The sequence below is a fragment of the Pan troglodytes genome, chromosome 1 (genome assembly GCF_028858775.2).
Source record: "Pan troglodytes isolate AG18354 chromosome 1, NHGRI_mPanTro3-v2.0_pri, whole genome shotgun sequence".
Lineage (NCBI taxonomy): Eukaryota > Metazoa > Chordata > Mammalia > Primates > Hominidae > Pan > Pan troglodytes.
Window position 1 is genome coordinate 230,259,585 of NC_072398.2, and position 27,114 is coordinate 230,286,698.

Sequence of the window (27,114 nt, forward strand, 5' to 3'; positions counted from 1 at the left end):
AGTTCAAGAGCATCCTGGCTAACACGGTGAAACCCCGTCTCTACTAAAAATACAAAACAATTAGCTGGGCATGGTGGCGGGTGCCTGTGATCCCAACTCCTCGGGAGGCTGAGGCAGAAGAATCTCTTGAACCTGGGAGGTGGAGCTTGCAGTGAGCCGAGATCGCGCCACTGCACTCCAGCCTGGGCGACAGAGTGAGACTCTGTCTCAAAGAAAAAAAAAAAAAAGGCCGGGCGTGGGGTAGCTCACGCCTGTAATCCCAGCACTTTGGGAGGCTGAAGCGGGCAGATCACAAGGTCAGGAGATGGAGAACATGTTGGCCAACACGGCGAAACCCTGTCTCTACTAAAAATATAAAAATTAGCTGGGCGTGATGACGCCCATCTGTAATCCCAGCTACTCAGGAGGCTGAGGCAGGAGAATCACTTGAACCCAGGAGGCAGAGGTTGCAGTGAGCTGAGATCGTGCCACTGCACTCCAACCTGGGCGATGAGAGCAAAACTCCATCTCAAAAAAAAAAGGAGTACTTTTTATAAATCTGCTTTTGAAATCATTTGGATACTACAGCGGCCCTGCTGACCACAACAGCCGAGACTGGTGGGCAAATCACCAGACATTTCTGGGTTTCCTGGAAAGTAGGAGAATCTACTTTGTAAACTGCTCTCAAATTTATGAACTCCGTGTGGATAGTGAACTCAGGCACCAGGCAGATGGCACTCCACTGCGTTAATTTCACTTCATTTTATAATTTTCTTTCTTCCTTTTTTTTTTTTTTTTTTTTTTTTTTTTTGACGGAGTCTCACTCTGTCGCCAGGCTGGAGTGCAGTGGCCCAATCTTGGCTAACTGCAAGCTCTGCCTCCTGAGTTCAAGCGATTCTCCTGCCTCAGCCTCCCAAGTAGCTGGGATTACAGGCACGTGCCACCACGCCCGGCTAATTTTTTTTCGTATTTTTTGTAGAGACGGGGTTTCATCGTGTTAGCCAGGATGGTCTCGATCTCCTGATCTCGTGATCCGCCCGCCTCGGCCACCCAAAGTGCTGGGATTACAGGCGCGAGCCAACGCACCCAGCCTTTTTTTTTTTTTTTTTTTGTGGGACAAGGGTCTCACTCTGTCGCCCAGGCTGGAGTGTGGTGCTGTGATTCTAGCTCACTGCAGCCTCGACCTCCCAGGCTCAAGCCATCCTCCCACCTCAGCCTCCCGAGTGGTTGGAACCATAGACACCATCGCTGCGCTCTGACTGGCTCCCGGGGGCGCTCCGTGCCCCTCCTCCTGCCCCACTCCTCTGGGGACATCCCCACCAAAGACCCCACGGGAGGAAACAGTCCCAGCCTCTGGCCCAACCCGGCTGCGGGCGCCACGGGGAAGCCTGGGGAAGGAGGCTGCCATCAGCCTCCTGAAGCTTTACGAAGGTTCATGCAACGGAAACAAAAACAAGTGGAAGTTTAACAAAACGTAAAAGTAATATTTATTTATTTATTTATTTATTTTTATTTATTTATGAGATGGAGTCTCTCACTGTCGCCCAGGTCGGAGAGCAGCGGCGCTATCTCGCCTCACTGCAACCTTCGACTCCAAGGTTCAAGCGATTCTCCTGCCTCAACCTCCCGAGTAGCGGGGACCACAGGCACGCGCCACGAGACCCGGGTAATTTTTTTTTGTATTTTTAGTAGAGATGGGGTGGGGGTTCACTAGGTTGGCCAGGCTGGTCTCGAACTCCTCACCTCAGGCGATCCGCCCGCCTCAGCCTCTCAAAATGCTGGGATTACAGACGTGAGCCACCTCGCCCGGCCAAAAGTAATCTTTTCTTTTTTCTTTTGATAGGGAGTCTCGCTCTGTCGCCCAGGATGGAGTGCGGTGGCGCCATCTCGGCTCACTGCAACCTCCGCCTCCCGGGTTCAGGTGATCCTCCTTCCTCAGCCTCCGGACTAGCTGGGATTACAGGCGCCCACCACCACGCCCGGCCAATTTTTGTATTTTTAGTAGAGACGACGTTTTACCACGTTGGCCATACCAGGCTGCTCTCAAGCTCCTGACCTCGTGATGCGCCGGCCTCGGCCTCCCAAAGTGTTGAGATTACAGGCGTGAGCCAACGTGCCCGGCCCAAAAGTAATCTCTAAAGAGCCCTTTAGCCGTAACTTCATTCCTGAAAATTATTTGGGAAAGTAACGCTAGGAAAACGCTCGACGAAGCTCCGGAGCCGGGGGTCCTCGGGGCCGCAGGCGCGCCCGCGGGTGTCTGCTCCGGATGTCCCGCAGCAGCCCCGACGCCAGCCTGGACACGAAGGCCCCGCCCCGGAGCGCGCCACAAGCCAATCAGCGCCCTGAGGCGAGTCCTCACCCCGCGCGGCGGCCCCGCCCCCCGCAGCTCCGGGCCCAGCTGTCAGAGAAGCTTTCCCTCAGGCTGGGCGGAGCGTGGCCACTTCCGCCAGGAGGCGCCTTTGTGTCTTCTAAGTTAAGCCTATTCAGTGGATTTCTTATTCCTGGAACCCAAACCTGGGCAGTAAACCCTCCGGGGCTTAGAGGCCGCTGCCTCCACAGACTGGCCGATCCCGCCCTGAAGTGCCACTGGTGGAACAGCCCGGGCGGAACCAACGGGCTGCCGCGGGGGGGGGCCACGGTTCCCCCCCTTCTGCCTTCAGTGGAACGGCCCCGGCGGAGCCAACGGGCCGCGGGGGTGCACTACGCGCACCGTCTTCCTCTCCCTCTGCCTGCAGCGGAACGGTCCGGGCAGAACCAACGTGCGGCCGCCCGGAGCACTCGGCGCGCCGTGTCCCTCCCCGTGTGGCTGCACTGCAACGGCCCGGGCTGGACCACCAGGCGGCCGCGGAGAGGCACTTAAAAGCCCCATGTTACCCTAGACCTTTAAAAAAAAAAAAAAAAAAAAAAAAAAAACCTCCGTGTTTCCACCCCCGTCGGCCTGCAGTGGAAGGGCCCGAGCAGAACCAACGGGGGAGGGGACGCTGAGCGCGCCGTGTTTCTCCTCCCGTCTGCCTGGAGTAGAACGGCCCGGGCGGAACCAACGGGCAGCCGCGGGGGCGTTGTGGGCCGCGGCGCGTTTCCCCGGCTCCGCGGCTCTGGGGCACTGAGGAGCGGCGCCCGCTGGGCAGCGAGGAGCCCGATGCAGGATTCTGCGCGTCATTTCCGGTCCCGCGGGCGCCCCGTGAAGCCCACCTGGATCCGCCAGCGCTGTGCCACTCCCCAGTGCCGAGCTCCGAGCTGTCTCCGCGGCCTCGCGCCCGGCCCCTCCACCGCGCGCCTCTCAGGCCCCGCCCGCCAGCGTCCCTTTGTTGTGAAGGCGCCGGGGCCTGGCGCTATGCCTGCGGCGGAGACTGCATCAGGCTGTCGGTGGGTTCTGCGTGCGGGGTGCTCTGCTCGGTGATCGGTGCCGGGTGCTGCGAGGTCGGTGCTGCGTGCTCGGTGCTGGGTGCTGGGTGCCGGTACTGATGCTGAGTGTGCGGGCGTCCGGGGTTTCCCTGCCCGGATTCGCTCCTGGGGGTCCTTTCCTATGGCTGGCGCTGTGCGCGGAAAACGCTGGTGGGGTTTTCCCAGCTGGCTTTAAGCGTTTTCACGTCCGGGAGTCCACGGCGACCCCCACGCCCTGAAGCCCGGGAACGCGGTGTGCGTGGCCGCAAAAAGAACAACAACAAAAAAAAAACACAAAACAAAACACGCAAAAAACTAAAACAAAACTCCCGACAGCCGAGCCCCGTTCGGTGCCTTTTTTTTTTTCTTTAATGGAGTGAAATCTACTTTGCTCAGGAAGCCTGCAAATCACATTTTCAGGCCAAACGAGGCAGTATTTTAGAAGGGGTCGCTGAGGCAGGAGTAGGAAGGCTTTCCACTCCACTCACGCATTTTCAGTGTAGGCGAATCGTAAAACGGAGGGCAGAACGAAAATGAGCGGATCTGGGAGTGCAGGCTGAGCTTCGTCCACATCCATAACAGATGTTTCCTGGTGAAGATGTGTAGGGCGCAGCGGGTCACCTGGGCGGGGGCGCACAGGGCGTCCCTCCACGGGGTGCCTTTGGCGTTGGGCACTTGTGTGGTCTCCAGCTTCCGGGTTTTGGAAGCGGAGTGTGCCCTGCAGCCTGAGCCTCTTGCAGGTGGTTTCCTTTGGACGAACTCCCAGGGGGAGGTCTGAGTTCCGGGGCATGGTTTGAAGATTTGGGACACATTTTGCCTGAAATTCCCTGCTGGCCGTTTGAACCCATCTGGACTTCCTGACCAGGGGCACGGATTCTTAACCTCTGGTGCAGGGGCCTGGCTAGGAGAGGTCTGCACAGCTGGACGAGGTGCAAAGTGACGCTTTGCCAGTAACCCGGCGTTGAGATTCCTGTGGTGGGACGAGCAGCTCCTATGGCTTTATCCCATTTTAAATCCAAGTTTCCTTTTCCTTCTAGTCCTCGGGCTCCACCTGGGGAGCTGTGCCCAGACAGCAGAAGGGAAGGATGTCACTTCTGAGATGAGGTTCAGAAAGGCCTGGGCTCCTGTCCTGGCTGCTCTCTCCCACTCCCTGATGAGCTTGCTGGATGAAAGCTCCTGTCAGGCTGTGGGGCGTCCTGTGGAGAAACTGACAAGAAACTGGTGGGGGCCCTTTCCACCTATAGCCAGCAAGGAACTGAACCCAGCCAGTGTCCACCTGAGTGAGCTCAGAGGTGGGCCCCAGCCCCAGTTGAGCCTTCGGATGAGGTCACAGCCCTGGTCCATGGTGTGACTGCAGCTTCAGGAGGGACCTTAAGCCAGAGGTGTCTGGCTAAGCTTCCTGCAGATTGCTGCCCCACAGGAGCCAACATCAAAAGCATTTGTTGTTTTGAGGTGGTAAGTGTGGAATGACTGTTACAGGGCAGTAGAGAAGGAGCATGCACCCTTCCTGCTTCTTATTTGCCTTTTAGAAATTGTCCTCTGTGAATCGCTTGAACCTGGGAGGTTGAGGTTGCAGTGAGCTGATATCTCACCACTGCACTCCAGCCTGGGCGACAGGAGTGAAACTCCTTCTCCAAAAACATAAATTCTTCTCTGTGAAATATGTTGTTTTGGTTTTTTTTTTTTTTTCTATTCTTTTTGAGACGGAGTCTTGCTGTGTCACCCAGGCTGGAGCAGGCGCAGTCTCAGCTCACGGCAACCTCCGCCTCCCAGGTTCAAGTGATTCTGCTGCCTCAGCCTCCTGCGTGGCTGGGATTACAGGCGCCTGCCACCACGCCTGGCTAATTTTCGTATTTTTGGTAGAGACGGGGTTTCATCATGTTGGCCAGGCTGGTCTCGAACTCCTGACCTCAGGTGATCTGCCCGCCTTGGCCTCCCAAAGTGCTGGGATTACAAGCATGAGCCACCATGCCCCGCCAACATTTTTTTTTTTTTTGCCTGTTTTTCTAATTGGTTTGTAGGAATTCTTTATACTTTCTGGATATTAATCCTTTGCCATGTTGCAAGTATTTTTTCCCAGGTTGTGGCTGTTGATTTCACTTTATGGTATGTATATATATATATATTTTTTTGTTTCTTTTTTTTTTTTTTTGAGACAGAGTTTTTGTTCTTATCGCCCAGGCTGGAGTGCAATGGCGCGATCTTGGCTCATCACAACCTCTGCCTCCCGTGTTCAAGTGATTCTCCTGCCTCAACCTCCTGAGCAGCTGGGGTTAAAGGCATGTGCCACCATGCCGGCTAACTTTGTATTTTTAGTAGAGATGGGGTTTCTCCATGTTGGTCAGACTGATCTGGAACTCCCAACCTCAGGTGATCCACCCACCTCAGCCTCCCAAAGTGCTGGGATTACAGGTGTGAGCCAAGTCTGGCCTTTTTTTTTTTTTTTTTTTGAGACAGGGTCTCACCCTGTTGCCCAGGCTGGAGTGCAGCGGCGCAGTCTGGGCTCACTGCAACCTCCCCCTCCTGGGTTCAAGCAATTCTCCTGCCTCACCCTCCCGAGTAGCTGGGATTACAGGTGCATACCACCACACCTGGTTAATTTTTGTATTTTTAGTAGAAACAGGGTTTCACCATGTTGGTCAGGCTGGTCTCGAGCTCCCGACCTCAAGTGATCCGCCCACCTTGGCCTCCCAAAGTGCTGGGATTACAGGCATGAGCCACTGCGCCCGGCCCACTTTGTGGTGTACTTTGGTGAAACAGAATTCTTCATTTAGCCAAGTGAGTCCACCTGACCCTTTTTTTAATGGCTCATGCTTTTGGGGTTTGGTTAGAGAAATTATTGTCCTACCCCAAAAAGGGTCAGGAAGACATTCTCTTATATTTTCCTGAGCATAAAGTTTTACACATTTAAGTTTATCATAAGAGCAGGCCGCCTGGGTTCGAATCATGACGCTGCTGCTGCGAAGCCGTGTCTTTCCTTCGTGTGTCTCACGTGGGTGATAACAGCACCTTCCCCAGAGGGCTCTTGTGGGGATTCACCGCTGTGCAGAGAGTGCTTTGGACCCTCCAGCAGCACAGTCAGGGCTGTGTCAGTGTTACTAATTGTCGCCGTTTGTCTACTGATAATGAGATCAGAATCCAGTTTTTCTTTTTGCCTGGCAGCATGGACAACTGTTCTGGTATCATAGACTGAATAAAGTTTCCTTCTTCAGCAACTCATGGTGCCTCCATTCTGCGTACACCAGACCTGTTTGTTTGTTTTTTTTTTGAGACAGTCTCGCTCTGTCAGCCAGGTTGGAGTGCAGTGGTGCAATCTCAGCTCACTAAAGCCTCCGTCTCCCAGGTTCAAGCGATCCTCGTGCCTCAGCCTCCTGTGTAGTTGGGACTACTGGCACCCACCACCACGTCCAGCTAATTTTTTTGTATTTTTGGTAGAGACGGGGTTTCACTGTGTTAGCCAGGATGGTCTCAATCTCCTGACCTCGTGATGCGCCCACCTCGGCCTCCCAAAGTGCTGGGATTACAGGCTTGAGCCACCGCGCCCGACCTCGAGGTCCTTATTCTTTTGCATTTGTTTACTCGCCCAGCCCTGCACCAAGGTCTCAGACTGAACTAGAAGTCCTCATGTCTTGGGAGGACAGCTGCCGCCCCCTCCCTGCGCCTCCGTCTCCTTGCAGGACGTGTTTGTCTTCTACTCATCGTGCGTGCATAGCTTTCTCTCTGTGATTCACACATGCTTTGTGCGTGCATAGCTTTCCCTCTGTGATTGACATGTGCCTCATAGGGCTGGATCTGTCTCGAGACTACATAGCCTCTTGTTTCTAAGCTTTATTTTTTTCTGGGACAGAGTTTCGCTCTGCCGCCCAGGCTGGAGTGCAATGGCGCGATCTCCGCTCACTGCAGCCTCCGCCTCCTGGGTTCAAGCAATTCTCCTGGCTCAGCCTCCTGAGTAGCTGGGATTACAGGCACGTGCCATCATGCCCGGCTAATTTTTTGTGGTAGAAACGGGGTTTGACTGTGTTGGCCAGGACGATCTCGATGTCCTGACCTTGTGATCCGCCCACCTCAGCCTCCCAAAGCGCTGGGATGGCAGGTGTGAGCCAGCGTGCCCGGCCGTTTCTAAGCTTTTACTCAGTAGTTTTAGTCTCTTGGTGACTCGTCGTGATTGTGATGATGATCGTGATGGTTGCCAGATGGTGGCTTCTCATTCCGTCACTCTGATGATCATGGATTGACTTTGTGCTGGGAAGAAAGACTTCCCCTCCTTTGCCATTCGTTCATCAGCATGGCCTTGTGGGCTGTTGTTTTACTGGGGGTTCTGATCCTTTACTGTGTTGTGTACTCTGCCTTTCAAGCCCCCTGCGCCCTCCCTCGGCCAACCCTGAGTTCATTCCTAGAGCACAAACTTTCGGCGCAGCCAACATGACCACTCCTCTGGTGTCTTTCCCACCACAGCCCGAGAGTCAGTCATTTTTCAAAGAAGCCTGGTTGGCTTTGTGGAGAATGATATATGTTATTATTATTTTTTGTTTTGTTTTGTTGTGTTTTTTAGACAGTCTCGCTCTTTGCCCAGCCTGTAGTACAGTGGTGCAATCTTGGTTCCCTGCAACCTCCACCTCCGGGTTCAAGCGATTCTCATGCCTCAGCCTCTTAAGTGGCTGGGAGTACAGGCACCCGCCAGGATTAATCTTTTTTTTTTTTTTGAGATGGAGTCTCCCTCCATCACCCAGGCTGGAGTGCAGTGGCCCGATCTAGGCTCACTGCAACCTCCGCCTCCCGGGTTCAAGAGATTCTCCTGCCTCAGCATGCCAAGTAGCTGGGACTACAGGCGCCTGCCACCATGTCTGGCTAATTTTCTTTGTATTTTTAGTAGAGATGGGGTTTCATTATGTTGGCCAGGCTGGTCTCCTGACCTCGTGATCTGCCCGTCTCGGCCTCCCAAAGTGCTGGGATTACAGGCGTGAGCCATTGCGCCCAGCCTAATTTTTTGTTTTTTTAGTAGAGACTAATTTTTTGTATTTTTAGTAGAGACAGGGTTTCGCCGCATTGCCCAGGCTAGTCTAGAACTCCTGAGCTCGGGTAATCCGCCTGCCTCAGCCTCCCAAAGTGCTAGGATTACAGGCGTGAGCCATTGCGCCCAGCCCCTTTAGTGGAGAATGATATTTAGAAACCAAGGTTAGGGCGCTGGGAGCGCGCTGTCCAGGTGTAGCTGTCTCTGGGCAGATGTGCTGTGTTGGGGTGTGTGTGTGCCTGCGTGTCGCCCGTCCACCCGTCTGTTAAAGCCCGTGCGCTCTGGCCCGACAGCACCCTCACAGGCCAACACCACGGGGGTCATTCCATCCATCTTCTTTCTTCTCTTTATTTATTTATTTATTTATTTTTGAGACGGAGTCTCACTCTGTGGCCCAGGCTGGAGTGCAGTGGCACAATCTCAGCTCACTGCAAGCTCTGCCTCCTGGGTTCTCGCCCTTCTCCTGCCTCAGGCTCCTGAGTAGCTGGGACTACAGGTGCCCGTCACCATGCCCAGCTAATTTTTTGTATTTTTAGTAGAGACGGGGTTTCACAGTGTTAGCCAGGATGATCTCGATCTCCTGACCTCATGATCCGACCTCCTTGGACTCCCAAAGTGCTGGGATTACAGGCGTGAGCCTCCGTGCCTGGCCTTTTTATTTTTTTGAGACAGTCTCTGTCACCCAGGCTGGAGTGTGGTGGCCCGATCTCGGCTCACTGCGACCTCCGTCTTCCAGGTTCAAGTGATTCTTCTGCCTCAGCCTCCCGAGTAGCTGGGATTACAGGCGCATGCCACTGCACCCAGCTAACTTTTGTATTTTTACTAGGGATGGGGTTTCACCATGAACTCCTGACCTCAGGTGATCCACCCGCCTCGGCCTCCCAAAGTGCTGGGATCACAGGCGTGAGTCACCGTGCCCAGCCTCTTTTTTTCATTTTTATTTTTATTTTTTCACTACAAGACTGCCCTGAAGGACTTCCTTTCGTGTTTGCATCTCGCTTCACTCACATGATGAAATCTGCCTCCCGTCATGTACAAAATATTTATGTATTTGCCCAATCCGGAATTCTAACCCATGAGTCAGCAAAAAAAAAAAAAGAAAAAAAAAGAAAAGGGAGGCTGGGCGCAGTGGCTGATGCCTGTAAATCCCAGCACTTTGGGAGGCCGAGGCGGGCAGATCACGAGGTCAGGAGTTCGAGACCAGCCTGGCCAACATGGCGAAAACCCGTCTCTACTAAAAATACAAAATCAGCAGGGTGTGGTGGCACGTGCATGTAATCCCCACTACCCGGGAGGCTGAGGCAGGAGAATCGCTTGAACCTGGGAGGCGGAGGTTGTGGTGAGCCAAGATCGTGCCATTGCACTCCAGCCTGGGCAACAAGAGTGAAACTCCATCTAAAAAATGAAATAAAAATACAAAAATTCACTGGGCGTGGTGGCGGGTGCCTGTAATCCCAGCTACTCAGGAGGCTGAGGCAGGAGAATCACTTGAACCCGGGAGATAGAGGTTGCAGTGAGCTGAGATTGCGCCATTGCACTCCAGCCTGGGCGACAGAGCAAGACTCCGTCTCAAGAAAAGAAAAGGGAAAAAAGCATGTTTAGAACTCGGTATTTGTTTGGAGCTCCTGTGTCTGGAGCCCTTGTGTCCATCACCTGCGTACCCACATCCAGCATCCATGCACCCGAGTTCCCGGGGCTTGTTCTGCTTCTCCCCTCAGGGTGATTGTGTCGTTTGTTTGATCTGTGGTGTGGTTCATGCATTCGTGTTCGTGTTCCATTTCAGAGACCCTTTTCCCCTACCCTTGTTGATTTAATTATTTTTGCTTTTTATGCAAGCGACCTATTTTCATGGTTCCGAAAGTCAGACCTGGAGCCGCCCCCACCTCACTGCACTGCACTCCTGCCTGCCCTGTCACTGAAGAGTCTCCTTATTCTTGGGTATATCCTTCCTGTATTTCTTTTTTCTTTTCTTTCTTTTTTTTTTTTTTTTCTGAGAAAACGTTTCACTGTGTCGCCCAGGCTGGAGTGCAGTGGTGAGATCACGGTCACTGCAGGCTCATCCTCCCAGACTCAAGCAGTCCCCCCACCTCAGCTGGGCACACAGGCGCACACCACCATTCCCAGGCCTAATTTTTGTACTTTTTTGGTAGAGATGAGGTTTCGTCATATTACCCAGGCTGGTATTGAACTCCTGGGCTCAAGCAATCCTCTTGCCTCGGTCTCCCAAAGTGCTAGGATTACAAGCATGAACCAACACACCTGGGCAAAAAATGCTCCAACTTTTTTTTTTTTTTTTTTTTGAGACGGAGTTTTTGCTCTTGTTGCCCAGGCTGGAGTGCAATGGCGCAATCTTGGCTCACTGCAACCTCCACCTCCCAGGTTCAAGTGATTCTCCTGCCTAAGCCTCCCAAGTAGCTGGGACTACAGGCATGCACCACCACGCCCGGCTAATTTTGTATTTTTTTAGTAGAGACAGGGTTTCTTCATGTTGATCAGGCTGGTCTCGAACTCCCAACCTCAGGTGATCTGCCCGCCTTGGGCTCCCAAAGTGCTGGGATTACAGGTGGGAACCACTGCACCCACTGGCTGTCCTGTTTTTTGTTTTTTGTTTTTTTTTTTGAGATGGAGTCTCGCTCTGTTGCCCAGGCTGGAGTACAATGGCGCGATCTCGGCTCACTGCAAGCTCCGCCTCCCAGGTTCACGCCATTCTTCTGCCTCAGCCTGCCAAGTAGCTGGGACTGCAGGCACCCACCACCACACCCAGCTAATTTTTGTATTTTTAGTGGAGACGGGGTTTCACCATGTAGGCCAGGATGGTCTCAATCTCCTGACCTTGTGATCCACCCGCCTCGGCCTCCCACAGTGCTGGGATGACAGGCGTGAGCCACTGTGCCCAGCCTCCTGGGATGACAGGCGTGAGCCCCCGCGCCCGGCCTCCTATTCTTAATTTCCAAGGCCCACTTGGGTTGTGGGTGGTCCCCACTTACCATGGTCTGAGTTGTGATTTTCTGACTTTATGATGGTGGGAAAGCAAACGCCTTCAGCAGAAACGCTGCCCTGAGCTCACAGCCGTCCTCTCTCTCACTTCCGGTGGGGTTGTCTGAATTTCACGAGCGGCTCAGCGCGCTTATAGCCACTCTGCGTTAGGCGGCTTAGCCCAAATGTCACTGATGTGGGTGTCAGCACGCGGAGGTGGATGAGGCACATTAAGAGCCAAAGGACGGGCTGGGGGCTGTCTGTGGAGATGTCAGTGGCCTTGAAAAGACAGTGCACTGGGGCAAGCGTCTCACGACTGCTGAGTGTCTACCCTGCGGCCCATGGGTCTCCTGGGCTGTGCCCCAGACGTGAGTGGACAGCAAGCGATCCTCCCTCCTCGGCCTTCCAAAGTACTGGGGTTCTAGGTGTGGGCCACCGCCGCTGGCCAAACATGAAAGTTTGACTTACAACTTTGTGGTCTCTGGTCTGAACAGGCACCTGCACCTGGAGGACTCTGAGACCGGGTTTCCGACCATGATGTTTTGCACTTGTGCTCTGATATGAAATGTGTTTGGTCTTTGTTCCTGGTTCCTGGCACAGAAGCTCCTCGAAGCCTTGGAATTTCCTGAGTGACAGGAGTGGTTCAGATCACCCCGGAGCTTATGCTGATCACACCTGAGCTTATGCTGATGAGGCAGGGGGTGGGCCCCTGGAGAGCGGGGGTAGGGGGGACCGGTCGCCAGAACACCAGGTGACCCCAGGATTGGAGGCTGGGAGCTTTGAGCCCCACCCGCCAACCTCAGGGACGCAGTGAGCAAACGTGGAGATTAAACGCTGTAAAAACCCGTGAATGAGAGATGAAAGAGTGGGATGGTGTTCGGATTGTGGTGCTGGGGGCAGGGGGTGGCGCCCAGAGAGGGCCTGAAACCCAGCACCTGCCCAGGCCTTGCCTGCGCGTCTCTGCGGCCGGCTGCTCCTCTGTTTTCTTTTCACGTAGTGCTTTCTGCAGTTCTGTAGGGCAGTCCTGTCAAACTCATTGATCCTCAGGAGGGTGTCGTGGGAACCCCGATTTATAGCTGCCGGTCAGAAGCACGGCCCACAGCCTGACCAGCATCTGAGGAGGGGGCAGTCTTGTGGGATCCAGCCCTCGCCGCGGGGGACCTGGCACTCTCCCCAGGGGGACGGCTTCGGGAGGGAATTGAACCAGAGGACACACAGCTAGTGTCTGTGGAGAATTGCTCAACGTGGAAATAACCTACATCTCCTGTGGGAAGTGTTGTGTGGGAGTGCAGAGAAACTGTGCATTCCTCACAGGACTTTATTTATTTGCTTGTTTATTTATTTGTTTGTTTTTGGAGACAGAGTCTCGCTCTGTCCCCCAGGCTGGAGTGCAATGTCTCGATGTCGGCTCACTGCGATTTCCACCTCCAGGGTTCAAGCAATTCTCCTGCCTCAACCTCTTGAGTAGGTGGGATTACAGTGCCCACAACCACACCTGGCTAATTTTTATATTTTTAGTAGAGACGGGGTTTCACCTTGTTGGCCAGATTGGTCTCGAACTCCTGACCTCAAGTGATCCACCTGCCTCCAAAGTGCTGGGATTACAGGCGTGAGCCACCAAGCCCAGCCTCCCCCATGTAAACCTTGAACTCTCGGAACTACTTAGGAAGGACCCCGGGCTGTGATCTCTCACAACTACTTAGGGAGGACCCCGGACCCCCCTGGCTGCTCAGCTGGGTTCCAGCACCTGAAGGTGCTGTTGCTTTCCCCTGGGGCCCGTCCCCGAGATGAGAGGAGCACGTGCTGAAATTCCCTCTTTCAGGTACTTTCATGCTTTTATTTCTACACGTGGTGCTTCCCGCACAGCTGACAGCGCATGGTGGAGCCGAGTCGCGCATTTCTGTCTGTGATTCGTCCCTCAGTCTTCCCCCGCTCCGGTGGGTTTGGGCTTGGGGTCCGTCCCTTTGACACTGGGACTGAGCCCCTCATTTCCATCGTAGCTTCAGCTCCATCAATATGGTGTTTGTTTCTACTGTTGACAGGCACGTAGGTTGGCATTCTTTTGGTGTTTGCTTTGTCTTGTTTTGCTACTAACAAAAAATGCTCATTAAACACCCACCTCCAAGACTTCTATGAGAAGGTGTGAGGAGCCCACCCATTTTCCCGGGACCGTTTGGCCCTCTGTGACCCAAGTCACCCTCGGCGAAGTGCTTTATCTTCTTGTTTTTTGTCGCTCCCTGTCACCTGCATGACCTCTGAAAGGTTGCACCCAGCTGGGCACGGTCACTCATGCCTGTAATCCCAGTTCTATGGGAGGCCAAGGCGGGCGAATCACATGAGGTCAGGAGATGGAGACCAACCTGGGCAACATGGTGAAACTCTGTCTCTTCTTTTTTTTTTTTTTTTTTTTGAGACAGAGTGTTGCTCTGTCGCCCAGGCTGGAGTGCAGTGGCGCAATCTTGGCTCGCTGCAAGCTCCACCTCCCGGGTTCACGCCGTTCTCCTGCCTCGGCCTCCTGAGTAGCTGGGACTACAGGCGCCCGCCACCACACCTGGCTAATTTTTTGTATTTTTAGTAGAGACAGAATTTCACAGTGTTAGCCAGGATGGTCTCCATCTCCTGACCTCGGGATCCCTCTGCCTCTGCCTCAGCCTCCCAAAGTGCTGGGATTACAGGCGTGAGCCACCACGCCCGGCCTAAATCCTATCTCTTCTAAAAGTACCAAAATTAGCCAGGCTTGGTGGCGCATGCCTATAATTCCAGCTGCCCGAGAGGCTGAGGCATGCGAACCCCTTGAATCCAAGAAGTGGGGGCTACGGTGAGCTGAGATTGTGCCACTGCACTCTAGCCTGGGCGACAGAGTAAGAGTTCCTCTCAAAAAAGAAAAGAAAAGAGGCCGGGCGCGGTGGCTCACGCCTGTAGTCCCAGCACTTTGGGAGGCCTAGGTGGGTGGATCACGAGGTCAGGAGATCGAGACCATCCTGGGTAACATGGTGAAACCCTGTCTCTACTAAAAAAAATACAAAAAAAAACAAAATTAGCCAGGCGTGGTGGCGGGCGCCTGTAGTCCCAGCTACTTCAGAGGCTGAGGCAGGAGAATGGTGTGAACCTAGGAGGCAGAGCTTGCAGTGAGCCAAGATCATGCCATTGCACTCCAGTCTGGCTGACAGAGCGAGACTCTATCTCGAAAAAAAGAAAAGGAAAGAAAGGTCTCACTAGACAGTTTCAGGCTGGAATCTGTTTGCATTTGTACCGTCAGGAATTTCCAGCCTGGGAACAGTCAGTGACAGGAACGAACCATGGGTGCCTCTGCAGGGGTGGCTCCTGCCTGGCTGCCCTTGAGTTGGCTGAGGAGCTGAGAACTTGGACTTCAGGATTCTCTGACTTCACTGGTCTGACGTGGAGCTCCCAGTGTTTGAATAAGAAGCGGCTGGGCGTGGTGGCGGGCGCCTGTAATCCCAGCTACTCGGGAGGCTGAGGCGGGAGAATCCCTTGAACCTGGGAGGTGGAGGTTGCAGTGAGCCGAGATTATGCCACTAAACTCCAGCCTGGGCGACAGATCGAGATTCCGTCTAAAAAAAAAAAAAAAGAATAAGCAGCCAGCCTCAGGCATTTACGCAGGGACAGGTGTTTACGTGGGGGGAAGATTAGATATCGCCTCCTCCTGCGGCCTTGGAGCTGTGGGGACAGGGATGCTGGGGGTGAGGACGGTTCATGGTAGTAAAGTCCTGCAGATTAGGAGAGGAATGGAGACCCCAGGACCACGTGGGCTCAACTGCAGGGACGGGACAGTCACCCACACCGAGCCGGGGCAGGGCTGTGGGAGCACAGGTCAGTGCGACGTTGGCTGGGGCTCAGCATGTGTGTCCCAGGGCTGGGCAGTTCCACTCCTGCACATAGACACAGACGAGGATGCTCCTAGTAGCCCGTCCCAAGTGCTTCTTGCCAGAATGGGTCCATTTGTCCAGTGGGCTGCTGTGCAGTGATCGGACAGAGAACCCGCGTCCCAGCGCAGCTGCACGGAGAGGCCTTTGTTTGCAGTCGGCTTCTTGTTTAAGCTCTTTTAATTTTTTTTAACTTTTTTTTAATTTTTAGAGTCAGGGTCTTGCTCTGTTGCCCAGGCTGGAGTTCAGTGGCACAATCACGGCTCACTGCAGCCTTGACCTCTCTTGTTCAAGCAGTCTTCCCACCCCAGCCTCCTAAGTAGTTAGGACTACAGACATGCACCACCATGCCCGGCTACATTAAAAAAAAATTTTTTTTTTTTTTGAGACGGAGTTTCACTCTTGTTGCCCAGGCTGGAGTACAACGGTGTGATCTCGGCTCACCGCAACCTCCGCCTCCTGGGTTCAAGCGATTCTCCTGCCTCAGCCTCCTGAGTAGCTGGGATTACAGGCATCCACCACGCCCGGCTAATTTTGTATTTTTAGTAGAGACGGGGTTTCTCCACGTTGGTCAGGCTGGTCTTGAACTCCTGACCTCATGATCCACCCGCCTCGGCCTCCCAAAGTGCTGGGATTACAGGTGTGAGCCATCGCGCCCAGCATTTTTTTTTTTTTTTTTTTTTTGACGGGAGTCTCGCTGTGTCGCTCAGGCTGGGGTGCGATGGCACGATCTCAGCTCACTGCAAGCTCTGCCTCCCAGGTTCAAGTGATTCTCCTGCCTCAGCCTCCCGAGTAGCTGGGATTACAGGTGCCAGCTACCACGCCCGGCTGATTTTTTTTTTTTTTTTTTTTGTATTTTTAGTAGAGACGAGGTTTTGCTGTGTTTGCCAGGCTGGTCATGAACTCCTGAGCTCAGGTGATCCGCCCACCTTGGCCTCCCAAAGTGCTGGGATTCCAAGTGTGAGCCACCGCGCCTGGCCCAGAACCTTAAGTTCTTGATGTACAGAGAACGGCAGCGTCAGTGAAGTGTGATTTCTGTTTTTTTGTTTCCACAAATTGTGAGCAAACATTAGGGTGGGGACTGGGTTGCTTGTGTGGGTCCCACAGGCTTCTTGGAGCACAGTGTCAGCAGAGAAGGGGAATGGGGGTCCTCATTGCGGGGAGCAGTTTTGCCTGGGATGCTGTGAGTTTCTCAGAGGGAAACTAAGTGGACAGACTGTTCTGGCAAGAGGGAGATGCTTGCCTTTTGAATTCCAGGTTTGCCTCGACGTCAGGTGGGACGTGACTGGCGTCGTCTGCACACGCCCGAGCCCACGTGCTGTTCCTTGCTCCTGGAGGGGTTTCTTGAGCGTCGCCTCCTTGCCATGTAAATGAATTTGGTTTTAGAAACTCGCTGGTGGTGGCAGAGCCTGTGTAGCAGGTGCTGTGACAGCGTCCCCAGCCAGGGGGCAGCCTTCGAGGTGGGAGGGAGAGGTCAAGGGCCGTGAGGCCTAGTGAGGTGGGGAGTGAGATCCACGCCTGCCATGAGCTCCACCCCTGCCTTGCGGAGCCCTGTCCCGAGTGCTCTGTCCTTTTGCTCTGCCGCACCCTTTGTTGTTGGATTTTCACCTCAGGAAAGCCAGGTAGCTGCTCCACCCCCAGCCAGGGCCCATCAGTCCGGGAAACTGGCACAAAGTCTCCTAGCTCCCTGGCTCAGGGCCCAGCCAGTCCTAGCTCCAGGGAGGCTGCAGCCCATGGAGGTTTAGCTCCCAGCTTGTTGTCACCCCAGGCTAAGCAGTGGGACTGTGCTGCTGAACAGGAAGAAGGGAATGGTGTCTTTGTGGAGATCTGGCACTGTCAGTGGCCCGAGGAGTGGATGAGTCCTTTGTTATTCCGAGGTTGTGGGAACTGGTGGAGGGGTCGGCCTTCTCCTCACTGAGGCCTGGGGTGCCCTTGGAGGCAGTTGTCCTGGTGCACCGAGGGGTCAGGGCACACATGGGTGGCCTGGGAGCGTCTGGGTGGCACTGAGCTGGCGGTGTGATGGGCAGACGGGGAGACCTGGGTGCACAGACACACACAGCAGGGGGAGGGGAGGAGAGAGAGGAAGGCTGCAGAGGCCCTGGCATTGCCACCACTGGGGAGAGGGCAGAAGCGCCTGTTCCCGGGTATGGGGAGGCCAAGTTTCAGGCACCTCTGAGCACTGCTGGGCAGGTGAGCTGGGGGAGAGGCTGGCCTGAGCACCCAGGCGAGGTCTTCATGGGGGAGGGGATGGCGTGCGTCCCTCAGTGTGAACACAGAATATTTATGTATACATATGGCACGCACGCAAGTGCATGAACATAAACACAGAAGGAGGTCATGAATGAGGTGGGAACCCCAGTTTCCCGGGGGAGAAGCGAGACGAGGAGGGGTACTGGGTCGGACAGCACGGCCGGCACCACACGCTCCCAGAGCGCGTTGGTGAGACAGGATGGGCGCCCCTTCAGATGCACAGCCGCCCCCGAAGCAGGAAGAGAAACCCAGGTGTGAGAAACAGGAAATCGGGCTGCCTGAGCGCTGGGATTGAGACCTGGGGGCGGTGGGGTCTCGGTGCTGCGGAGTCACAGTGGCGTCTGTGCAAAGCCCCAGCTGGGGGGATGATTCCCACTGGACCTCAGGAGGAAACGGCTGTTCTGACCTTCCTGGAGCTCGTGGGAAGGGAGGGGGTGTCTCGCCCCGAAGCCACAGTCGCCTGAGCGTGAAGCGGGTGTAAGTGTGGTTTTATACCACGGAGTCTGTCTAGAAAGTAGCATGGAACTTTGGGAGGCCGAGGTGGGCGGTTCACGAGGTCAGGAGATCGAGACCATCCTGGCTAACACGGTGAAAACCCGTCTCTACTAAAAAAAAAAAAATACAAAAAATTAGCCGGACGTGGTGGCGGATGCCTGTCGTCCCAGCTACTCGGGAGCCTGAGGCAGGAGAATGGCGTGAACCCGGGAGGCGGAGCTTGCAGTGAGCTGAGATCACGCCTCTGCACTTCAGCCTGGGCGACAGAGCAATACTCCGTCTCAAAAAAAAAAAAAAAAAAGGAAAAAGAAAGTAGCATGGAATTAGTCCTGGGCACCCGGCAGCGGCAGCCACAAAGCCCATCGAGAAGGTGTAGCTGCCAGGCAGGGCGTGAAGGACCCACAGCCCCAGGTCTGCCAGGACGACAGTCAAGTGTGCCAGGAGACCGTCTCTCAAGAGCAAGGATCCGCCAACACGCGCAGAGAAAAACGGGATTCAATTGCTAAAAATCTTTGGACAGTGAACGATTGCATTTTCTTTTTTTCTTTTCTTGAGACAGAGTCTCACTCTGTCGCTGAGGCAGGAGTGCAGTGGTATCATGTTGGCTCACTGCAACCTCCGTCTCCTGGGTTCAAGCAATTCTTCTGCCTCAGCCTCCCGAGTAGCTGGGATTACAGGCGCCGGCCACCATGCCCTGCTAGTTTTTATATTTTTAGTAGAGACGGGGTTTCATCATGTTGGCCAGGGTGGTCTCGAACTCCTGACCTAAGGTGATCCACCTGCCTCGGCCTCCCAAAGTGCTGGGATTACAGGTGTGAGCCACCGTGCCCGGCCCAATTGCATTTTCAAAGTGATTTTAAATTGGTGGTTGAAACCTTTGAGGACATTAAATGTTCAAAACGGGTGATGTGTTTCCTTTTCTTAATATTTTAGCGTCTGTTTCTACGCTTTGCCTGGGAGAGGCCCTGGTGGCCTCGTTCCTGGCGCCCGGAGTCCCTGCTGCGGCCCCACCCCCGGGCGGTCACGGTGACCCATGCTGCCCAGCCTGGAGGTAAAATCGTTCGTGGCTGTGGCTTCAGCATGTCGTCCTCGGTGAAAACCCCGGCACTGGAAGAGCTCGTTCCTGGCTCCGAAGAGAAGCCGAAAGGCAGGTCGCCTCTCAGCTGGGGCTCTCTGTTTGGTCACCGAAGTGAGAAGATTGTTTTTGCCAAGAGCGACGGCGGCGCAGATGAGAACGTACTCACCGTCACCATCACGGAGACCACGGTCATCGAGTCAGACTTGGGTGTGTGGAGCTCGCGGGCGCTGCTCTACCTCACGCTGTGGTTCTTCTTCAGCTTCTGCACGCTCTTCCTCAACAAGTACATCCTGTCCCTGCTGGGAGGCGAGCCCAGCATGCTAGGTAGGCGGCGGCTCGGGCAGGGTGGAAGCCGGCCACCTGCCACCCCACAGGGAGCAGCCAGCAACCACCCGGGAGGGCCGGGGGAGCCCAGGTCAGGATGGGAGGCCGGGGGTGGAGCCCGCTGCAGGCACGGGAGGGGTGATTCTCCCTCTTGTCTTCGGCCCCCTCCCTCCCGCAGGTGCGGTGCAGATGCTGTCCACCACCGTTATCGGGTGTGTGAAAACCCTCGTTCCTTGCTGTTTATATCAGCACAAGGCCCGGCTTTCCTACCCACCCAACTTCCTTATGACGATGCTGTTTGTGGGTCTGATGAGGTAAGGAATCTCCTGGTTTTGGTTGAGTGTCTCTTTTTCTTCAAATGTAAAGTCCCTCTCGTTACTAGAGCGGGGACGCTGCTGGCTGGTGAGTTTTCAGTGCAGACTTTATAAAAGCACCAGGGCCGTCCAGATTTCAGGACACCAAATGAATGTGGCTTCGTGGCTCTCACTGCCACGTGTGTTCAGTCAGCTTCTTTCCGGGCTGGTGGTCTCAGGACAGGGTGCCTCCTTGTCTCTGGGACGTTTTCAAGGGGTGGCAGAAGTCACTTCCCATTGGACGCAGTGCCATTTCCTGGGGGCTCGACCTAAAGCGTCACAGAAGCGGGTCCAGGCACCATGTTGGTGATGAGGAGGTGGGCGGAGAGGGGCCGACGTGCCAGCCGACCGAGCGAGCCCCTTGGAGAGCCTGCCCGGTGGGTGCAGGCAGACAGACTCGTTCTAAGGTGATGGTGCTTTTGGCTCATTTTCAGGTTTGCAACTGTGGTTTTGGGTTTGGTCAGCCTGAAAAATGTGGCGGTTTCGTTTGCTGAGACGGTGAAGAGCTCCGCCCCCATCTTCACGGTGATCATGTCTCGGATGATTCTGGGGGAGTACACAGGTGAGGCCCCCGGGCCCCGCCCATCCGCCTGCGCCCCACCATCCCAGGCCTCCATCCGTGGTGCCCGTCTCTGCTGCCTGCCATGGGGCTCTGCCACGAGGACCACTCAGAGTGGTGCCCACACTGGCAGTGCCTTCACTTCTCTCCTGAAACGTTTTCCCCACGGTCACGTGTGCGGGGGTGTCTTGGAGCCTGGTGTCTGCCAGGTGTTCTCACACTGGCATGCGGAGGTCCGGGCAGGGTTGTGTCTCGTGACCCTAACTGGGTGGGGAGACAGGTGGGGGCTGGGCAGATTCCTGGCAAGCAAGATTACTGCAGGTGCCAATCACTGATCCGAAGAGGACAGGCGGGGGCCGCCTTCGGCCAGCACCACACAGGCGGCTGTGGCTCCTGGTCCGTGGGCCCTCTATGCCAGCACCCCACAGCCTCCCCAGCACCCGCCACCACAGGCCTGTCCTGGGCCCCAGCCCCTGACCTCAGCTGCAACCCAGGCTCCTGCCTCTCCCACCTCTTAATGACTCACAGGTGATTTCCAGCGACATGTCAGCCCCATGTCGCATACCCAGCGTGGCTGCATGAAAACCAGCGAAGAGCAGAGGCGCCCACAGAGCGCGGCATCTTGAACGGAGTGGGGGGGTGCACACGTGTTCGCTTATTTAAGAAACGACAAGATCTTAAGGCCGAGGGAAGTGTCTGTCTGCCTTTGGGGACGGGAGGAGGCCGAGGGTCCAGGGTGGGGTTGGGCTTGCCCCACATGCACTTGAGACCCGCACACACGTTTAGGTGATTATAACAAAATCAAAGCCTAAAAGTCAACTCCGTTTTTTTTGTTTGTTTGTTTGTTTGTTTTATGTTTTTGAGACAGGGTCTTGCTCTGTCGCCCAAGCTGCAGTGCAGTGGCGAGGTCACGACTCACTGCCACCTCGGCCTCCCAGGCTTAGGCAATCCTCCCACCTCAGCCTGTTGGGTAGCTGGGACCTCAGGCATGTGCCACCATGCCCAGCTAATTTTTGTATTTTGTGTGTCTTTTTGTTTTTTCACTGTGAGTATACGTTAGTCATTTTTCTTAACAATTGAAACTTGGAACTCTGGGGATTCAGAATTAACAGCCTTGGCTGTGAGCTTCTTATTGATACCAGAAAAAGTTTGGACCTTGCGTTCCACGTTGTTCTGCTGGGCTTTGTCCGAATGAACCCTTGTGAGCTGCTGTGTCCATTTCACGCGGATTCTCCTGCCCACAATTTCACCTGGGAAGACCGAGTCCTCGAGGATTCCGACGTGCGCAGCTGTCGGAGCGTGGATCCTGGGACGCTTTTGCTTATTTTTTGTACACCTTTTTTGAGTTGGTTTAGGCAGAATTTTCCTCTAAGCAATAGACAACATACTTACCAGTGAACTTTTTCTCTAATTCACGTACTAGCCAGACTTGGATGTTCTGGAATAATTTCAGTGGCAGAACAGGAACAAAGATTATGATAACTTCCTCTTTTTTTTCTTTTTTTTTTTTTTCTTTTTTGAGACGGAGTCTTGCTCTCTCGCCCAGGCTGGAGTGCGGTGGCACGATCTCGGCTCACTGCAAGCTCCATCTCCCGGGTTCTCGCCATTCTCCTGCTTCAGCCTTCTGAGTAGCTGGGACTACAGGCGCCCACCACTACGTCCGGCTAATTTTTTGTATTTTTAGTAGAGACTGGGTTTCACCGTGTTAGCCAGGATGGTCTCGATCTCCTGACCTCGTTGATCCGCACGCCTCAGCCTCCCAAAGTGCTGGGATTACAGGTGTTAGCCACCACAGCCGGCCCTCTTTTTTTTGAGATGGAGTCTCGCTTTGTTGCCCAGGCTGGAGTGCAGTGGCGCAATCTTGGCTCACTGCAGCCTCTGCCTCCCGGGTTCAAGCGATTCTCCTGCTTCGGCCTCCTCTGAGTAGCTGGGATTACAGGCATGTGGCATCACACCCAGCTAATTTTTGTATTTTTAGTAGAGATGGGGTTTCACCATGTTGGCCACGCTGGTCTTGAGCTCCTGACCTCGTGATCTGCCCGCCTCAGCCTCCCACAGTGCTGGGATTCCAGGCGTGAGCTGCTGCACCTGCCCATGATAACTTTCTCACCACCACCAACTTCAGTTTCCCTCACTGCTGTAATAATCAGCTCCCTGAGCTGGGCCTTGAGGTCCGAGTTCATCTCCAGCTCCAGAAGAATCTAAGAAGGCAAGAACAGCAGGGTCAACCCTCAGTGCATGTATGAGCACCCCCGGCCTCATTTTTGTGTTTTCTATAAAGATGGGGTCTCGCTGTGTTGCCCATGCTGGTCCTGAACTCCTTACCTCAAGTGATCCTCCTGCCTCGGCCTCCTAAAGTGCTGGGATTACAGCCATCAGCCGCCGTGTCCGGCTTTAAAAAGCAATCCTAAAAATCGTAAACAAAATGACATAGAGGAACCTTATTGCGCATCGAGCCATGCAAGAAAGGAGCCGTTTATTTCCAGCAAGTTTAAAACATCAATTTGATCTCCAGCCATGGTCGATGAGATGTTAGAAAACCAACTCTCTTGCTGACAACAACGAGAAAATCTTGATACCATTTAGCAAAAAGAAGTCTGTGGGGGAGGCGTTGGAGAGTGATGGAGCTGCCAGGGCCTGAGGCACCCAGCTTCCGGAGCCTCTGGCAGCCCGGAGAAGTGACTCTGTCTTAAGAGGCACCACCCTCCCCGGTGCATTTGCTGATGGTTTCTGAGCAGAGCAGTCTCCTGGGGCTGGAGGGGCACAAGCTGGAATGGGCGCCCCACCATGGGGACCCCCAGACGCCAGACCTTCAACTGAGATAGGAATCTGGTGCTGGATATAGGCGTCTATGGCACCCCAGCTGCATGTCAACAGCAGCAGCAAGCCCTCCTTGAAGGGTGAAACGGCATTCACAGTCTCCAGTTTTCTCTACAATTTTCATAAATGTTGTCCGTGATTCAACCAGACTTTCCAGCAGAGGCCGAGACCAGGTGACGGCAGACGAGAGGACGCCCCTCTGGCTGGAGCCTCCCCGCACAGACTCAGGTCCCTCTGCTACGCCAGGGTCTCGACTGGGCCGTATCTGTGGGTTTCCCACGTTAACTTGTCTCAGGTTTCTCTTTCTTCTTTTGAGACAAGGTCTCACTCTATTGTCCAGGCTGGAGCGCAGTGGCATGGTCACAGCTCACTGCAGCCTCAGCCTCCCCAGTAGCCGGGACACACACCCAGCTAATTTTTGTATTGTTTGTAGAGGTGGGGTCTCACCATTGCTCAGCCCTGTTCTTGAACCCCTGGGCTCAAGTGATCGTCCTGCCTCAGCCTCCCAAAGTGCTGGGATTACAGGTGTGAGCGGTGTTCCATAGATTTTTTTAAAATCCTTCACGTAAAGTTTTTTGTTACATTTCAGAAGGAAACAGAAAAGCATAAACTCAATGTGGGCATCCCCCTCCCGGCCCACAGGGCCTCTTTCTCCGCAGTTCCCTGGGAACCATCTCCTTCACACTCACCGTTTCACAGGAGCGTTCACAGAATCAGGAAGGTTTCTGTGGCTCACCTGCCCATGGCTGGGGCTCAGTCTCTGGGGGACGCATCTCATGTAGAGTGAAAGGCGGCACCTTTGCCATGGGGACGGGACTTATTCGCAGACATGGACTTTGATTTGCTTTATCTCACAATGTGAAGAAACTGACAAGTATTGTTTTTGAATTGAAGGAAGCATCCGTTCCTTTCATAAGAGGGGATGGAAACAGCCTGGCCCTCGGGAGGGAGCGTCCGCCCGGCGGGTCAGCCACTCACAGGGGCTGTCCTCTCGCCAGGGCTGCTGGTCAACCTCTCCCTCATCCCAGTCATGGGCGGGCTGGCGCTGTGCACGGCCACTGAGATCAGCTTCAACGTCCTGGGGTTCTCGGCCGCACTGTCCACCAACATCATGGACTGGTGAGTCACAGAGAAGGTGGGCGTGAGGGGGACGAGACCCGGTGCTCACCTGCGTCTGGGTGTGCGGATTCTCAGGTGAGCTGAGAATTCCTCCCGTGAGCCAAAGCAGGTGCGTCCAATGCTGCCCTTTCCTAAAGAGCAAAACAACAGGTATCCCCGGAAGGTAAGTTTCTAAAAAATAAGCCGAAATTTCAGGATGGACGGTCTTGGTACTTAAAATGCTAACCATGGAGACACGGTTAGCTGATAAATGCTGAAATGCGCAGATACGCTCAGCAGTGTGTCTCGCTCAGTGTGTCTTCATGCAGCTGCCAGAGCAGGGACAGTCCCCCAGCGGCAGGTTCTGCCTGTTTGGGAGCTGCACGGCCTCCAGGTCAGGCGGATCCTCTGCTTCCTTGGTGGCCATCTGTGTCCTGGTGTCACGATGGCAGGAAGGATGAGAGGCCGACTCCCACAGCGAGGACAGCGCATGGCAGGGTCCCAGAGGAGAGGGCCCTGTTATTTACGTCTTTGTCACTCGGTAGAGAAGAGCGGTGGACGCTGCACTTCGGGGGCCGTTCAGATTCACCCAGAATTGGGCGTCCACCTCCCTGCCGTGCTGTTAATGGCCACATTCCAGCCCTGGCAAAACCTGCCCTTTGAGAATGACCGGCTTCTAGGCTTTTTCTGCTTTTGAGGAAAGAAAGGAAAAGACACCACCACTGGTGTCTGAGAGTTTATCATTATTACTGATAATCAAAACAGGTTTGTGGTGAGATTTTGAATAATATAGAAGTAAAAATAAAAATATGTTGGGCACAGTGGCTCACGCCTGTAATCCCAGCACTTTGGGAGGCCAAGGCGGGTGGATCACGAGGTCAGGAGATCGAGACCATCCTGGCTAACATGGTGAAACCCCATCTCTACTAAAAATACAAAAGATTAGTCGGGCGTGGTGGCGGACGCCTGTAGTCCCAGCTACTTGGGAGGCCGAGGAGAGTGGCGTGAACCTGGGAGGCGGAGCTTGCAGTGAGCCGAGATCGCGCCACCACACTCCAGCCTGGGCGACAGAGCCAGACTCTGTCTCAAAAAAAAAAAAAAAAAAATCTGTTGGGCGTGGTGGCTCACACTTGTAATCCCAGCACTTTGGGAGGCTGAGGCGGGTGGATCACTTGAGGTCAGGAGTTGGAGACCAGCCTGGCCAACACGGTGAAACCCCATCTCTACTAAAAATACAAAAAGTAGCCAGGCGTGGTGGCGGGCACCACTGAGGTCTGGTCATTGTCGCCATCGCTCCGTGTGAGCGCAGACACCTTGTCCCCCTGATGTTCCGTGCCGAGGACTAGTATTGATGCATAATCTCTTTTCTTTATTCTAGTTTGCAAAATGTTTTTTCAAAAAAGCTGCTCAGCGGGGACAAATACAGGTTCTCGTAAGTATTATTCGTCAGTGAAATCTCCAAGTCATAAGACGAAGAGGACTTCCTGCCCACTGTAAGAGTCAGAACACCCCACAGGCCTGACTCCCTTCCTGTCTGGCCTGGGTGGCCTTTACAAGTACCCTGTCTAAGCTCGGGAGAGACCCGCCTGTTTCTCAGCTACTCCCTTGAGCCCCTCAGCCAGCCTGGTGTGCGTTTGCGTTTTCATTTCTGGGAAGCTGCAGCGGCCCCAGTCCTGCCTAGAGAGAATGAACGTCTTCTGGGCTGGGGTGCCTGGGTGTTCTTGCTGTGAGGGAGCTGCGTGTGAACTCGGCCTGTCCCGACACGGGGGGCCCAGCGTGTTCTGTCACCCACAGGGCCCCGGAGCTGCAGTTCTATACCAGCGCCGCTGCGGTGGCCATGCTCGTCCCGGCCCGGGTCTTCTTTACGGTGGGTTTCAGACACAGGCGTCCCGTCCTTACTTGCCGGGCTGCCTTCTCCGGTGATTCGGGAGCAGAATGACTTCCGTTTCCAGGCCGTGTGCTGGCTGGTCGGGCCCAGCTCCGCTGCGGGTCCTGCTTAGCTGAGTTGCCCTGGGAGCCACTCGGGGTTTGCAGCTCAGATTTCTGTGTGAAGACTTTTATTTTGTTTATTGTTTGTTTGTTTTGTTTTGATTCTTCATCATTCAACTTGAGACGACTTTTAGGTTAGCTTAATTTCTTTTTTTTATTAGAAAAACTTTTTTTTTTTTTTTTTTTTTATAAAGAGTCTCGCTCTGTATCCCAGGCTGGAGTGCAATGGTGTGATCTCTGCTCACTGCAAAGTCTGCCTACCAGGCTCAAGTTATTCTCCTGCCTCAGCTTCCCAAGTAGCTGGGACCTGCAATTTGTAGACTTCCCTAGAGTCTCCCACACAGAGGGTTCTCTGTGTGAGATGCAGTTTCAAGTTCTTACTGCGGTTTTCTGGATTTTAATCCATTAGCTGTCAAGGCTGACTGACTTGGCCATTCTCCCTGCAGGGAAGTTGTGGTTGCCGGCCAGGGCCATCAGTTCTTGTGCGTGTATACCCAGCAGTGGAAGTGCTGGATTATATAATAATTCTATATTTAATTTTTTTTTTTTTTTTTGGAGATGATATTTCACTCTGTCGCCCAGGCTGGAGTGCAGTGGTGCGATCTCAGCTCACTGCAACCTCCGCCTCCCGGGTTTAAGTGATTGTCCTGCCTCAGCCTCCCGAGTAGCTGGGATTACAGGCGTCCGCCACCATGCCTGGCTAGTTTTTATGTTTTTAGTAGAGACGAGGTTTCACCGTGTTGGCCAGACTGGCCACGCCTGGCCCCGCATTGGGGTTTCTGTTGCATTTTCCTGATGATGGTGATGTTCAGCCTCTTTCATGTGCTTGTCCATTTGCATCTGCATGGTGAAAATTAATTAGTGCAAAAAATAATAAAAACAAACAAAAAAAAAACAGAAAATGGATGAGTGCA

General features: G+C 54.2%; 1 protein-coding gene across 3 annotated transcripts in view; it reads left to right on the top strand.

Moving 5' to 3' along the window:
* The first annotated feature begins 1,671 nt into the window (after nt 1–1,671).
* SLC35E2 (solute carrier family 35 member E2) overlaps nt 1,672–27,114 on the top strand; it is a 32,831-nt gene continuing 7,388 nt past the window's right edge. Inside the window, exons 1-7 of one of the 3 annotated variants that reach the window (XM_016952328.4) lie at nt 1,672–3,345; nt 18,913–19,381; nt 19,560–19,695; nt 20,169–20,296; nt 24,112–24,232; nt 25,590–25,643; nt 26,006–26,078. In XM_016952328.4, coding sequence (XP_016807817.1) covers nt 19,060–19,381; nt 19,560–19,695; nt 20,169–20,296; nt 24,112–24,232; nt 25,590–25,643; nt 26,006–26,078 — 834 coding nt within the window. In that variant the 5' untranslated portion in view covers nt 1,672–3,345; nt 18,913–19,059. Of the gene's footprint in view, nt 3,400–16,099; nt 17,962–18,912; nt 19,382–19,559; nt 19,696–20,168; nt 20,297–24,111; nt 24,233–25,589; nt 25,644–26,005; nt 26,079–27,114 lie in introns of those variants that run through there. The other 2 variants (XM_009446562.5, XM_016952343.4) reach the window with 2 other exon arrangements.